The 13,376-nt window shown below is 45.9% G+C and overlaps 1 protein-coding gene across 1 annotated transcript; it reads left to right on the top strand.

Moving 5' to 3' along the window:
* The first annotated feature begins 1,903 nt into the window (after positions 1 to 1,903).
* LOC133080813 (RAD52 motif-containing protein 1-like) lies at positions 1,904 to 10,647 on the top strand. The gene is made up of 5 exons (XM_061176911.1): positions 1,904 to 1,999; positions 2,380 to 2,559; positions 5,731 to 5,851; positions 6,229 to 6,399; positions 10,433 to 10,647. Exons 1-5 carry the CDS (start codon positions 1,904 to 1,906, stop codon positions 10,645 to 10,647), a joined length of 783 nt encoding a protein of 260 aa, XP_061032894.1.
* The last annotated feature ends 2,729 nt before the right edge of the window (positions 10,648 to 13,376 follow it).

Genomic DNA, 13,376 nt, shown 5'->3' with positions numbered 1-13,376 from the left:
GAAACCGCTGATGAGGTCATTGCAGCCCCAAAGCCCCAAGGGTGGTGACTAGATGGGTAATATGGAGTCTGCTGCAGACGAGGAAAAAATGATTTCCATCTGCTTTCCACCTTCCAAATTTCACACAAGTACATTTTATTGGCAGAACCCTGCTGTCGAGGGGATCTGTGAAATATGGTTCCCAGGCCTCTAGCACCTGCAGAGAAGGGGGTAGAAATGGGTGTCAAGAGCCAACCAACACTATCCAACATGCGTCCGTATACAGGTATGGTGAGGAGGCACCACCTGTACTTGGAGGAGTCCTGGAGCCCTACTCCTTTTTTTTTTTAATAGGCTGATGGGTGTCCAAGGCTTTGTAAAAGGGGGGTGGTGTCCACATAGAATAACATGGTGGAGAGCTAGCTGAGTCACAGATCTGGAAGGTGTCACTGTAGTCGGGCAGCAGGTGAGGTACTGATTGCTGGTGACATGCAGTCAGCCCCAGAGGTGACTGGAGAAACACCTGGAGTTGATCCTTAGTTGGTCTCTGGAATGTTCTCACTGGAATGAAAGCTGGGTAGACTGCAGGCAGTGCAGCATCGGAGAGAACATAGCTGCCATTCAAAACGGTTGCCAGAGGAAAGGTGTCCATAGGGAAATATCATTTCTCAAAATATGGTCTGTGGACCTCTACACTCAAACATCTCTGGGATGCTTCTTTAAAAGGCTGATCCTGGGACTTCCCTGATGGTCCAGTGGTAAAGAATCCGCCTTCCAGACTTCCCTGGTGGCGCAGTAGTTAAGAATCCGCCTGCCCATGCAGGGGACATGGGTTCGAGCCCTGGTCCAGGAAGATCCCACATGCCGCGAAGCAACTAAGGCTGTGTGTCACAACTACTGAGACTGTGCTCTAGAGTCTGCGAGCCACAGCTACTGAGCCCTCGTGCTGCAACTACTGAAGCCCGCTTGCCTAGAGCCCGTGCTCCGCAACGGATTAATCCCAAGTATATTTGAGTACCTAATGGAGTATGAGTGTGCTAGGTACTAGAAAAAGGATGATAAATCTGTAAATATTGTTCATGAGGTGTTCATAATCGCTCTGGAGAAGATTATGGATCTTCTCCATACACAGATAATGGATACAATGAATAAATGGATACATACAATGAATGCAATGGATAATGATATGGATAATAAATCTATAGTTATTGGTTTGAAACAGTATCAAGAGCCAAGTAATTCCTCCAAAGTCAACAATTTTTGAAGTAAAAGAGCTCAGAAGTAGGTAATGGATGGGGCTAAGGGTCTGATATATTGAGGTGGAGAAAGTCGTGGTGGGGATGGTGAAATGTGCTCGGTGATTTGGGGGTACTTTAGGAAAATGGGCTAGAAACCAGCTTTTTAAGAATTTCATACTAGACTGTTGATGGCTTTAATGAGTTATACCTTGATTTGCATATTTAAGACTCATGAAAACACTCACGTCGAAGGATTGCATCTTTGGTGGTCATTTCTCACACAGAGGCGGGAAATCTAAATTTTTAAAGTTCAGTGGATAGTTAGCGCTAACTACTTAGTACTCTAGTGTTCTCTGGGAGTTTGCAGATGAAGCCAGCTGCTATAAAGATGTCCGCACTATTCGATCCTGTAAACTCACACTTTGTACTCTACGCTAAAAATACACTTGAATAGAAGCGCTAAACTCCAAGACTTCTGGGCGCGGGGGTTGCGGAAGGGGAACTAGAGGCAGAGACAAGCCTCGAGTGGGAGGGGCGAAGGAGAGGTCTGAGCACCGCCCTTGTTCCACTCACACCAAGCTGGCTCCGCCCCCCAGGCTCCCGTATTTAAAAAGCGCGGGCGCAGGCGCGCATGCGCAGGCGCAGTCCACTGGCAACTCGAGCCGCGCACGCGCAGTGACGATAGGATGGTGGCGTTAGTACTTTTTGCGGTTCCCATCGGGGGTGACAAAACCTTGCTGGTGTGGGAGCTGAGCTCTGGACCCACGGCCGAGGCCTTGCAAGTGAGCCGAGCCGGGGCGGAGGGAGGGGTGGAGGAAGCCACCCCGCGCCCCAGTAACTGGGCCCCCCGCGGTACTGCTTCAGCACCTCATCTGCCTGTGGTCTCCGCTAAGAGGAATCTTAGTTCTAGAGCCGACCTGAGCAGTCAGCTCGCCCCCACAGATTTTTGAGAGAGAGTTCCCAACAGCCGGCATTGCCTCCTAATGCTTCTCGAAGCTTAGGATTTCAGAGGGAAACTTGTTCCTGAAATGAGAAGTGTTTGGAGCTGCAGGATCACCACAGTTGCCTGCGGGGAAGGGCTGGGGGAATAGAAGGGAACGGGCGGTTTGGCTTCCTGGGCGTGAAATTTCCTGCACTTACTTAGCATGGGACCACCCTACAGCATTCTCTGTTCACAGTCTTCTCCCAGTTTGGCCTTCAGTATTCGGTCCGAGTCTTCCCAAATGCAGCAGTGGCCGGTCCTGGGTTCTATGCCATCATCAAAGTTTATTCAGCAAGGGATGCCCACGGAGCCCAAAAGGCATGCGACCAGAAGCAGCTTTTTCAGACATCTCCAGTGAAGGTGGGTCCAAATGTGGAATTCCTCGCTCTACTGGGATGAAGTGCTGAATTTAAAACTAATAGGCCATCGGGAATTCCCTGGCGGTCCAGCGGTTAGGACTCTGCACTTTCACTGCTGAGGGCCCGGCTTCAATCCCTGGTCCGGGAACTAAGATCCCGGAGGGGGGGGGGGAGGGAGGGAAAGGCCAGCGTTTGTACAGCACTGTGGTGTACAGAATGCTCTGAGATGCACTGCTCCACTGATGCCCCAGTTCCCCAGTTCTTTCTTTCTTTTTTTTAGATGAAGAAACTCGAACTCAGGATGGTTAAGTGACTTACTTAAGGTTCATGACAGTAAATGTGGAAACTAGTGGCCAAACCCAAACTTAACTGATGTTAAACACTATGTCAGTTTATGCTGCCCCTTAATTTAAGAAATCTTCACAAGAGTCTTCCTTATAGTTACTTTTATGTGGATTTTAAATCTGTGAGATTGACAAATTGTTTTTTAAATTAATTAATTAATTAATTTTTGGCTGCGTTGGGTCTTGTTGCTGCGCGCCGGCTTTGTCTAGTTGCGGCGAGCGGGGGTTGCTCTTCGTTGCGGTGCGTGGGCTTCTCATCGCGATGGCTTCTCTTGTTGCGGAGCGCGTTCTAGGCACGCGGGCTTCAGTCGTTGTGGCTCACGGGCTCTAGAGCACAGGCTCAGTAGTTGTGGCACACGGGCTTAGTTGCTCTGCAGCATGTGGGATCTTCGCGGACCAGGGATCGAACCCGTGTCCCCTGCATTGGCAGGTGGACTCTTAACCACTGTGCCACCAGGGAAGTCCCGAGCTTGACAAACTTTTGTCAGATGTAACATAAAGGAGGCTCATCATCATCACTCTCAAACTGCCTATTCAGTACTCCCTTCAGATTCCAGAAAATGGTTAAAATATTCTTTAATGCATTGTAGAAACCTTATTCCATATTAACATGCCATCCAATTTTACTTCCCCAGAATTAACATTTCATTATGTGCCTCCATTCAGCCACCATTCCTTTTTCAAGGACCTTTTCAATTCCTCTGAATAAGTGAGTGAGGCTTCGATTTCCCAGACCTTTCACTTTATAATTGTGTGTCTTCTGTGATTGGCTTCTTGCTCTGGCTACTTCCCACTGACCTTGCTGCCTATTCACACCCATATTTCTTTACTCACTGATTTCACCTTTATTGAATCTGAGAACTCTCCTCAGATGTGACTCCAGGTGCACTACCTCCCACTTCTGTACCCTGTTTAACACCCTCTTCAATCCTGGCTGTACTCCCTGGGATTGAAATGCTTTTGTCTCAGACATTCTTTAATTTGCGGACCCTGCGACCATTTCACATAACCACTCAGATATTACAGATGGTCCTGGAAAGATTATGAGACAGTTACTTGGTATCAGTTGTGAGTAATGAGTTCTTTTCTTATATTGGACATTAAGACCATTCCATAAGCTTAGGTTCTGAGATTTTCACAGCATAAAGCCCGTCACTGATAGAGTAATGAAGAAAATGTTCTACAAGTCACTATAGAGTTGAGAGGAAAGGGCATTCGTGTTAGATTTCTTTATTTAATGCAGAGCCTTAGTTTACTACCCACACCCCCGAAATTGTTACCTACTTTAATTATGCGTTCTCTTTAAATTTTATTTATTTATTTATTTGGTTGCACCGGGTCTTAGTTGCAGCAGGCGGGCTCCTTAGTTGCGGCTCAAGGGCTCCCCAGTTGCGGCACGTGGGCTCCCCAGTTGCAGCAGGCAGGCTCCTTTAGTTGTGGCTCGCAGGCTCCTTAACTGTGGCGTGCGAACTCTTAGTTGCAGCATGCATGTGAGACCTAGTTCCCTGACCAGGGATCGAACCCGGGCCCCCTGCATTGGGAGCATGGAGTCTTAACCACTGCACCAGCAGGGAAGTTCCGATTATGTGTTCTTTTATTCATTGGAAGGTATACATACTTCTTATCTTTTTTCCCTGTATTTTTTATAAATACAGACAAGAGAATAACATCTTCGAATAAAATGAAGGAAAGGCCTAATGTATCTGAGTTTTTCTCAGTAGCACGAAGGGAAATGTTTGCCAGCAAGAACTGTGGCAAGGTTATCCCAGATGTCAACTGTCTCTACTACCCAGGGGCTCAGAGCCCTTCTGAAGCTTCCTAATTGTCCAGGACAGCTCCATTATGACTCACCGTACAGGGCCTAGCCTCCCTGTTTTAAATGTTGCGACACTCAACATTGAAAAATTAGTCTTCATTTCTCCTTCCCAGCAGGCAGCTTCAGTTGGAGAAAGTAATTTCATTTTCTTATGTACTCATTCATTCACTCAGTCAACAGACCATCACTCCTCTATTATATGCCAAGATCTATGCTTGTTTCTGGTAACAAGGAAAGAATAATATATGGTTCCTTCAAGCACTTAAGGAGCTCATAAACTAGTGACGGAGGAAGATGCACAAACACATCAAAAAAGAATTAACAATGCTTTGACTTTATTTGTATTATTTGAATTTTTATGACTATATTTCTATACTACACCCTGTTCAAAATGGAAATAGACGTTTAAGAAAGAACTAGTGATGTAAAAAATCCACAGTAATATGTAAGTTATTTAGAGAGTTAAGACTGGAAATATTTGCACCCTCAAAGAAGCTTGTTAATGCAGATGAACCTCTAATTCTTTTGGTTGCTTTATTTACATTTATAGAGGTATACGTATTCCCTCTTCTAACAGGGATTAGTAACTTGGGGAGGGGGTGCTACAGATTAAGGTCCTAATTCAGTGGCAGGTCTATCTTATCTCCTCTTCAGGTCATATTCTCAAGCAGGAGCTACAGGATGAGACGACTAAAACAGTTCACTTCCTTTGCTTACCCCCAGCCCCGTAATAGGCTTCTGCTGGGCTTCCTTGGTTGCTTTCATGATCACTTTCACCACCAGAGGTCAGGGAACCTTCCGGTTAATCAGGGGCCCTGGAAATGATGCAGAAAAGTACTGACTTAAAAATAATAAATAACATTTATTTAGGGTTCACTGTGAACTCATTGCTTAAAATGTCCTACTTAATCTTCACAACCACTCTATGAAATTGGTATTGATAAATCTCAGGTATATCCAAAATAAGTCTCTATGTAGGCTTGTGATATTTTTAGGTCTTTTATGTCTTTAGGGTCGTCTCGGCACCAGACATAAGGTGGTTCGACACAATACGCTTGCCCTAAACAGCTCCAGATGCCAAGAATTGGCAAATTACTACTTTGGTTTCAATGGGTGGTCAAAAAGGATCATCAGGGTAAACTCTGTAGATTTTCTTTGACTAACCAGACTCCTTTCAACATTGAACTCCTAGACTTTAGAGAGAAGAATAGAACAGGGCTATGGGGAGGAGATGTGAGAGGCTTCCACATGGAAGTATCTGAGCTTTGGCCTGCCACCTAGAATTAGTGATAATCTCAATGACTTGGATGGTGGTGTCCATAATTTTCTCCAGTATTTTTGTATGGTATATAATAAAAAAGTGTTGTCTATATCTAGTCATTCATTTGCAAGTCTCACTGGATTTTGAAGCTTTAGCATACCTAAACTATTACCTGGGATTGCTGGAGTTTAGTTTTTATCTCTAACACCAGGATATTTTGAAGTCTAGCCTTTAATTCCAAATCCTAACAACTTCAGGATCTTTCTAACCTTGAAGAAAGGGAAAATGAAGATATTGTGACACCACTTCAGAAGCAAAGCCTGAAGTTCTTCTGTGCTTTAGAGGTGGTGTTGCCCTCCCACGAGTGCAGGAGTCCTGGAGTTGGCATGGCTGAAGAACCTTTGGATGAGTTGGAGGAAGGTCTGTTTTCCAGTATGTGTGTGTGTGGGGAGGTAAGGGAGTGGGAATTCTCTTTTTTCCTTTCTTTCTGAAACTCAACTTTTCAGATACATCATCACCTTGGCTAAGCAACTAAAGCCCTGGGCAGAATTTTTCTGCCTGACAATATAGATTTTTATCTTAGGCAATACCTGACAGCAACTTAAACTTTAGAATGTTAGAACTGACTGCCTGCCACGAAGCTTAGGAGGAGGGAAAATTAGTTAGTTTTTTTTTTTTGGGGGGGGGTTAATAATTTGTTTTGTGCTAAAATAGTCCTTCAAATACAGATGTCTTCTGGCCTTCAGTTATCCCAACAAAATCATTGTCTAAAGATTGAAATAAAAATAAACTGGGGGGCTTCCCTGGTGGCGCAGTGGTTGAGAATCTGCCTGCCAATGCAGGGGACACAGGTTCAAGCCCTGGTCCGGGAGGATCCCACATGCCGCGGAGCAACTGGGCCCGTGAGCCACAATTACTGAGCCTGCGTGTCTGGAGCCTGTGCTCCGCAACAGGAGAGGCCGCGTTAGTGAGAGGCCCGCGCACAGCGATGAAGAGTGGCCCCCGCTCGCCGCAACTGGAGAAAGCCCTCGCACAGAGGCGAAGACCCAACACAGCCAAAAATAAATAAATAAATAAATAAATAAACCCAGAAGTTAAAAAAAAAATTAAAAAAAAATAAAAATAAAAAAAAAAATAAACTGGAACAACTCTGGGTCTTTTAAGTAGGAAGCGACGTCATGAAGGAAATTAGGCGCTGCAAAGTCATTGGAAGGGCTCGAAGAGCAGGTTCTCATCTAGGTGCCCAGGACTGATATCCAGAATAATAAGACTGGCCAACTCTGGGAGATGGTCACCTGAGGCTGACACTAGAACTACTGAGTCCCCAGCACAGCCCCATCGCTGTGAGCCAGCCTTCAGAAACCAGAGTCAAGGATCCTTGACCCCCACTGCTGTCCCCATAACTACCACTCACCCCAGGAGGTGGGGACCAACACTGGAGCACTGTTGCAAAGCCTCTCATTCCTGCACCCTTGCTTATCAGCAGAAGGGCCAGGAAGAAGTTCTGTGCCTCCTCCTCACGTGGCCTACCAAATCCCGCACAAGGGTCTTTAATTAGCAGACCCTCCATTGTATCCCTAACCCTGGCTGCAAGGGCATCCGGAAAATGTAGATTTTAGCTTTCCAGGCTCTGTAGTACAAGAAGGCAGCCCAGAAGGAGGGAGGACTGAAGAATGAGCAGGCCAATCCAGAGCATCACTAGCCAACCCATAGTAATCACTAGTACTATCTCTACATCTTACAAATATGGAAACTGAGGCTTAAGTGGGGAGGTTAAGTAATTTGCCCAACGTAACACAGTAAATTAGTGGTGAAGTCAGGACTTGAAATCAACCCAGAATATTCTGGGAGCATAGCGGGAAGCAGAGAAACTGCAGATCCTGGGGCAGCAGCATCTTGTCCTGCCTTCTCTTGCTGGGCCATGAAGAGAGGCAGATCAGCTCCTGGAGAGGGTTCCAGGACCTTCCCACTCCAAGACTGCTTATTGGAGTCAGGAATGAATATCCAGTAACAACGCGAAAGACCAGGAACAAGCTGATCAAGGATGAGCAATGGTTCCCAAGCCGTCACCTGTGGGCAACCAGGAGTGATGGGGAGCAACAGCCATCACAGCGACTCCTGCCCCTGATACCTTATCTCAGGATCCTTGGGCGCCCACTCTCCTTTCTTCGACCTTATAAATCTGCCCTCTAGATTGGAAGTCTAGTTGTGGGGTCAAAACCCCCAGTCTGATTTTCATAAGTCCGATTTTCCTTCTTCTCTGTCTCCAACACAGACAAGAAGAGAGAACATTTTAGGGGAAGAAAGAGAAGCTATAAATTCAGACAAGGTTTGAGATTAACTGAATTTTCCCTTTTTGTTTTTTTTTTTTTTGTTTTTTTTTGTTTTTTTTTTAAATTTATTTATGGCTGTGTTTGGTCTTCGTTTCTGTGCGAGGGCTTCCTCTAATTGCGGCAAGTGGGGGCCACTCTTCATCGCAGTGCGCGGGCCTCTCACTATCGTGGCCTCTCTTGTTGCGGAGCACAGGCTCCAGACACGCAGGCTCAGTAATTGTGGCTCACGGGCCTAGTTGCTCCGCGGCATGTGGGATCCTCCCATACCAGGGCTCGAACCCGTGTCCCCTGCATTAGCAGGCAGATTCTCAACCACTGCGCCACCAGGGAAGCCCCTCCCTTTTTGTTTTAACTCTCTTTGGTTTCCATGACTATGGGAAAGCATGAGCAGTCTACATCCCTTAGGCAAGCATCTTAATCTTTCCTAATTCAGAGCCATGGCATGCATGGAGGAATAAGGGATAGTTAGATAGATAAATGGCTTAATCGATGGATGAATGAATTCGTAGATAGAGAATGCTGTAAGAAGAGATGGGCAGAGACAGAGACAGAGATAATAAACTTTTAATAGTCAGCCAGCAAGACCAGAACTGAAACAAACTGTCTCTCTAGAAACGTCCGGAAGAAGAGTGCAGCTTCCAGGAAGCTGACGGGGTGTACATAGAACAATATTCACGTTGCTGGAAAAAAACAGCAACAACAAAAAATAACAGTCCCCAAACTACAAAAGAGCAAATGGAATAATTACGAACTTTAGTAATTAGAAACAGAAGAGGAAACCAAATGGAAAGAGAGACCTATGAAAATACTTAATTCTATCTACAACCAGGTTCAAAGTCAAGTTCAAATCAATCAGCAAAACTCCTGAGAGGAGCCATGGGCTCCTCTTCTTGTGGCTGCAAGAAATCTGCAAGCAGCAGATTTGTCCCTATAGCCAAGATGTTCTCGGCACTCTAGGAAATCAGAGCCCAGACAAGAGCCTAGAATGCCCAGGAAACCAGAGCCAAGGTCACTGCTGTTTCTGCCCATTGGGGCAGAAAGAATGGAGGATGGAGAAAGTAATCATCTGTTTTGAGTAGGAATGGCAGGGAAGCAGTGTGGAGAGGGGGAGGGGAACACACACAGGTCTTTGGGTTTGCTTCTCTACTCTGCCAGCTGGCACCTGTGCCCTTAAGCAAGTTGCCTCACTTCTCTGAACTTCTGCTTCCTCACCTATGAAAAGAGATAGTGTCTTTCTCCTGATGTGGTTTCAGGATTAAAGATTCTGTATAAAAGGGCCTGTCCTGCAATCAGTGAAAGCTGTTGTCATGGGTGTTGTCCTGGGCTTCTGCCCCCATGTGCAGGCTTTGTGCCCCTCTCACTCGCAGACTGAAGGCAGCTCCAGATGGAAATTGGAAACCAAGGCTTCCTTGCTGCTACCCCACCCTCATGGGGTTGCCCCAGCATTAGAGGTGGGCCTTGGCCCTCGTGTCTGCCCCTAATGTGTTGTTCTCATAAACTGCTTGATAGTCTTTACTGAATGTTTACCAAACACCTGTTAAGTCAGGTCCCTCCTCCAACAGACATCCTCCCTGCCTTTGGCCTTGCTCTTTCTGCCCCAATCCCAGAGGCAGGAACCCCTGTTTGGTGGCAGAGGTTCTATTATTCAGAGAAAGACCTCCAGACCAACAGAATCCTAAGTACAGGCACACCTCGTTTTACTGCACTTCGCTTTATTGTGCTTCACACATACTGCGTTTTTTATAAACTGAAGGGTTTGTGGCAACCCTGCGTTGTCATATGATGATTAACATTTTTAGCAATAGAGTATTTTTTTTTTGTTTTTTGTTGTTTTGTTTTGTTTTGTTTGGCCTGCACCACGTGGCTTGCAGTATCTTAGTTCCCAGACCAGGGACTGAACCCGGGCCCCCAGCAGTGAAAGTGCGAGTCCTAACCACTGGACCACCAGGGAATTCCCAGCAATAAAATATTTTTAATTAAGATGTCTACATTGTTTTTTTTTAGATATAACGCTACTGCACACTTAATAGATGACAGTATAATGTAACATAACTTTTCGATGCACTGGGGAACAAAAAATTCATATGACTCACTTTACTGTGATATTCCCTTTATTTCAGTGGTCTGGAACCAAACTGCAATATCTCTGAAGTCTGCTGCATCTCCTATGTCAGGGATCCTGCAGCTGAACTCTGCCCACTTCAACCCCCATCACTTCATTCCAGGCCCACCCCAGCTTCAGGCTGCCTGCCAGAGCTTACCAGACACCTTCTGCCTTCCTGCCAAATCGTCCTCCTTCTGCAGAATGTGGCTTAGTGGAAAAGACACAGACTAGAATCAGACCTCCCTGCACATCTACTGTGTGACCTTGGGGAAGTTCCTTCACCTCTCTGAACCTCATCTATAAAATGAGGATAACAGCTTCACCGGACCATGGAGAAAATTCAAGGGATGGTGTGAGTCCTGACCCTAGTGCAGTGTCTGGCACATAGGCAGTGTTCCCAGAAGATCAGCCCCCTCTCTTTTGCCTCCTCCCACCCCAGATGGCCTGTTACTAGTCATGCCTAGCTAAATCCAGAGATGTGACAGCGGTCATTAAAGCAAATTTGTCACTTGTTTCTATAGCCAGGTGGCACATGACAGCTATTAATTTTTCACATGAAAAATGGCTCTGCTAATTGAAAAACATCAAAAAGATTGAGGTTTACACAAATGGTCAGCTCTGTTTATTTTTTCTAATTTACTTTTCAGCAGTCAGTAAGAACTTAATGAGCTCTCATTTTTGCTTCCTCCCTATTTATAGATATTAGTGCCTGTGGTGTTCTAGATGTATGTACAGTTGTCCTTTGGTATGCACAGGGGATTGGTTCCAGGGCCCAAATCCCCCACCCCTTCCCTGCAGGTACCAAAATCCTCGAATGCTCAAGTCCCTCACGTAAAATGGCATAGTATTTGCATATAATGTACATATATCCTCCCATATATTTAAATCATTTCTAGATTACTTATAATACCTAATATAATGTAAATGTTATATAAATAGTTGTAAATATCGAGACAAGGTAAATGTTATGTGAATAGTTACCAGGCAGCGGCAAATTCAAGTTTGGTTTTCGGAACTTTCTGGAATTCTTTTTTCAAATATTTTTGATTTGCCATTTGTTGAGCAGATATGGACAGCCATCTGTACTGAGAGCATTCAGCCTGGGCTACACAGCCAGGAGGGAACAGTTACAATACCCAAGTGAATTCCAGATGGGAATTCCTGCTCCTTGACAACTTAGCTGATACACTCACTGTTCATCAAGAAAACACCTCTGTTGGTTCTTTATATCAGCTGGATTCTATTTTTCCTTTTCTTGGCATAGATTTCTCTGCCTTGAAAGTCTTTTTATTGTTTTGTTTGGTATGAAATAAAAACAGGTAACATTTATTGAGCAATTATCCTGTGCCAGGCCCTATTCTGTGCACTTTACATGGATTATCTCATTTCACACCCATCACAACACAATGAGGAAGGTACCATTATATATTTACCCTGTTTCCAGATGAGGGAACTGAGACATAAGGGGAGATTAGAAATTCGGACGCCCAGGTCTCTCTGGGTTCAGAGCCCATTTTTTTTTTTTAAATTTATTTATTTATTTATGGCTGTGTTGGGTCTTCGTTTCTGTGCGAGGGCTTCCTCTAGTTGTGGCAAGTGGGGGCCACTCTTCATCACAGTGCGCGGGCCTCTCATTATCGCGGCCTCTATTGTTGCGGAGCACAGGCTCCAGACGCGCAGGCTCAGCAATTGTGGCTCACGGGCCCGGTTGCTCCGCGGCATGTGGGATCTTCCCAGACCAGGGCTCGAACCCGTGTCCCCTGCATTGGTAGGCAGATTCTCAACCACTGCGCCACCAGGGAAGCCCTCAGAGCCCATTTTTTAATCACCACATTCTCTTTTCCATAAGCAGAGCACCCCTGGTGAGCTCCACAGTTTGAGGAGAGAGAGACGTAGACGAAACAGCACTGAACCAAGAGTCAGGAGACCACAGCTCAAGTCCCACATCTGCCAAGAGCCCCCACGACCTTGAGAGAGCCTCTTATCCTCTCTGCCTCTAAGTTTAGAGGTCTGGGGTAGCATGGGAGTGAGAGCACTGACACTTATGCCTCTTCCCCTTCAGCTAACCAGCCACCAAAAGAATTAAGAGTATTGAATTTATCTGTGGCCAGTTTTGCACCCAATAGCCCCCAAAAGGAAGAGCCCTCTGACAAAGCTGGAAGGAAAAACACAAATTAGACTGAGGCTCTCCCCAAATTTAGACCTTAGAACCCACAGGACCATGAAGACATCCCATATGGTCAGGAATGGGGTGAGAACAGAGCTCTTTGAATCCTGGGGCAAACAGGTCAAAAAGAGTGGAGACACCAGGAACCCTGCCCACCAGTAAAACATGACTAAAACAGTCCTCCGATTTAGAGGAGGACAAACAAGTAAGAGGGCACAGGGAATTCCCTGGAAGTCCAGTGGTTAGGACTAAGTGCTTTCACTGCCGGGACCCAGGTTCGATACCTGGTCAGGGAACTAGGATCCCATAAGCCATGCAGCATGACAAAAAAAAAAGGGCAGAGAGAGGAATAAGCTTACCTTGCAGCACTTCCCTGAGCAGAGAGCCATGATAGCAAAGTTCCCTCCTCTACAGGCCAAGGTAAGGACCTGTGGAGAGAAGGAGAAAGAGCCCCCTAAATTTCTTCACCTATAAAGGAAGGATCTGGACCACTGACTCAAGAGGCAACAAGGATGAACTGGAATAATGGCAGCAGTTATGGAAGGTGATGGATTCAGGAGGTGTGGTTGTATCTGGCTGCAGATTGGAGATGCAGTGGGGGAGAGGTTGGAGTTTCTGGTTTAGAGAAATGGAGGATGATGCCCTTGGGGGTGAGGACCCTGTCTTGCTCATTTTTTAATCTCCCGTGCCCAGCATGGATAGAGCCTGGCTCAAGGTCAAACTCAATCAGTATCCGTTGAAGGAATAAGGGGATGAATAGGACTGTGGTTTCAGCAACGTCCAGAGACAGTGG

The sequence above is a fragment of the Eubalaena glacialis genome, chromosome 19 (assembly GCF_028564815.1).
Source record: "Eubalaena glacialis isolate mEubGla1 chromosome 19, mEubGla1.1.hap2.+ XY, whole genome shotgun sequence".
Classification (NCBI taxonomy): Eukaryota; Metazoa; Chordata; class Mammalia; order Artiodactyla; family Balaenidae; genus Eubalaena; species Eubalaena glacialis.
This window is presented reverse-complemented; position numbering and strand designations above follow the sequence as displayed.

What these genes read in the sequence shown, in the direction of transcription:
- LOC133080813 (XM_061176911.1), top strand. Translation starts at nt 1,904, where the DNA reads ATGGTGGCGTTAGTACTTTTTGCGGTTCCCATCGGGGGTGACAAAACC. An exon ending in CCACGGCCGAGGCCTTGCAA is followed by an intron (nt 2,000 to 2,379) that starts GTGAGCCGAGCC and finishes ACCACCCTACAG; the next exon opens with CATTCTCTGTTCACAGTCTT. An exon ending in TTTGGATGAGTTGGAGGAAG is followed by an intron (nt 6,400 to 10,432) that starts GTCTGTTTTCCA and finishes CCTTTATTTCAG; the next exon opens with TGGTCTGGAACCAAACTGCA.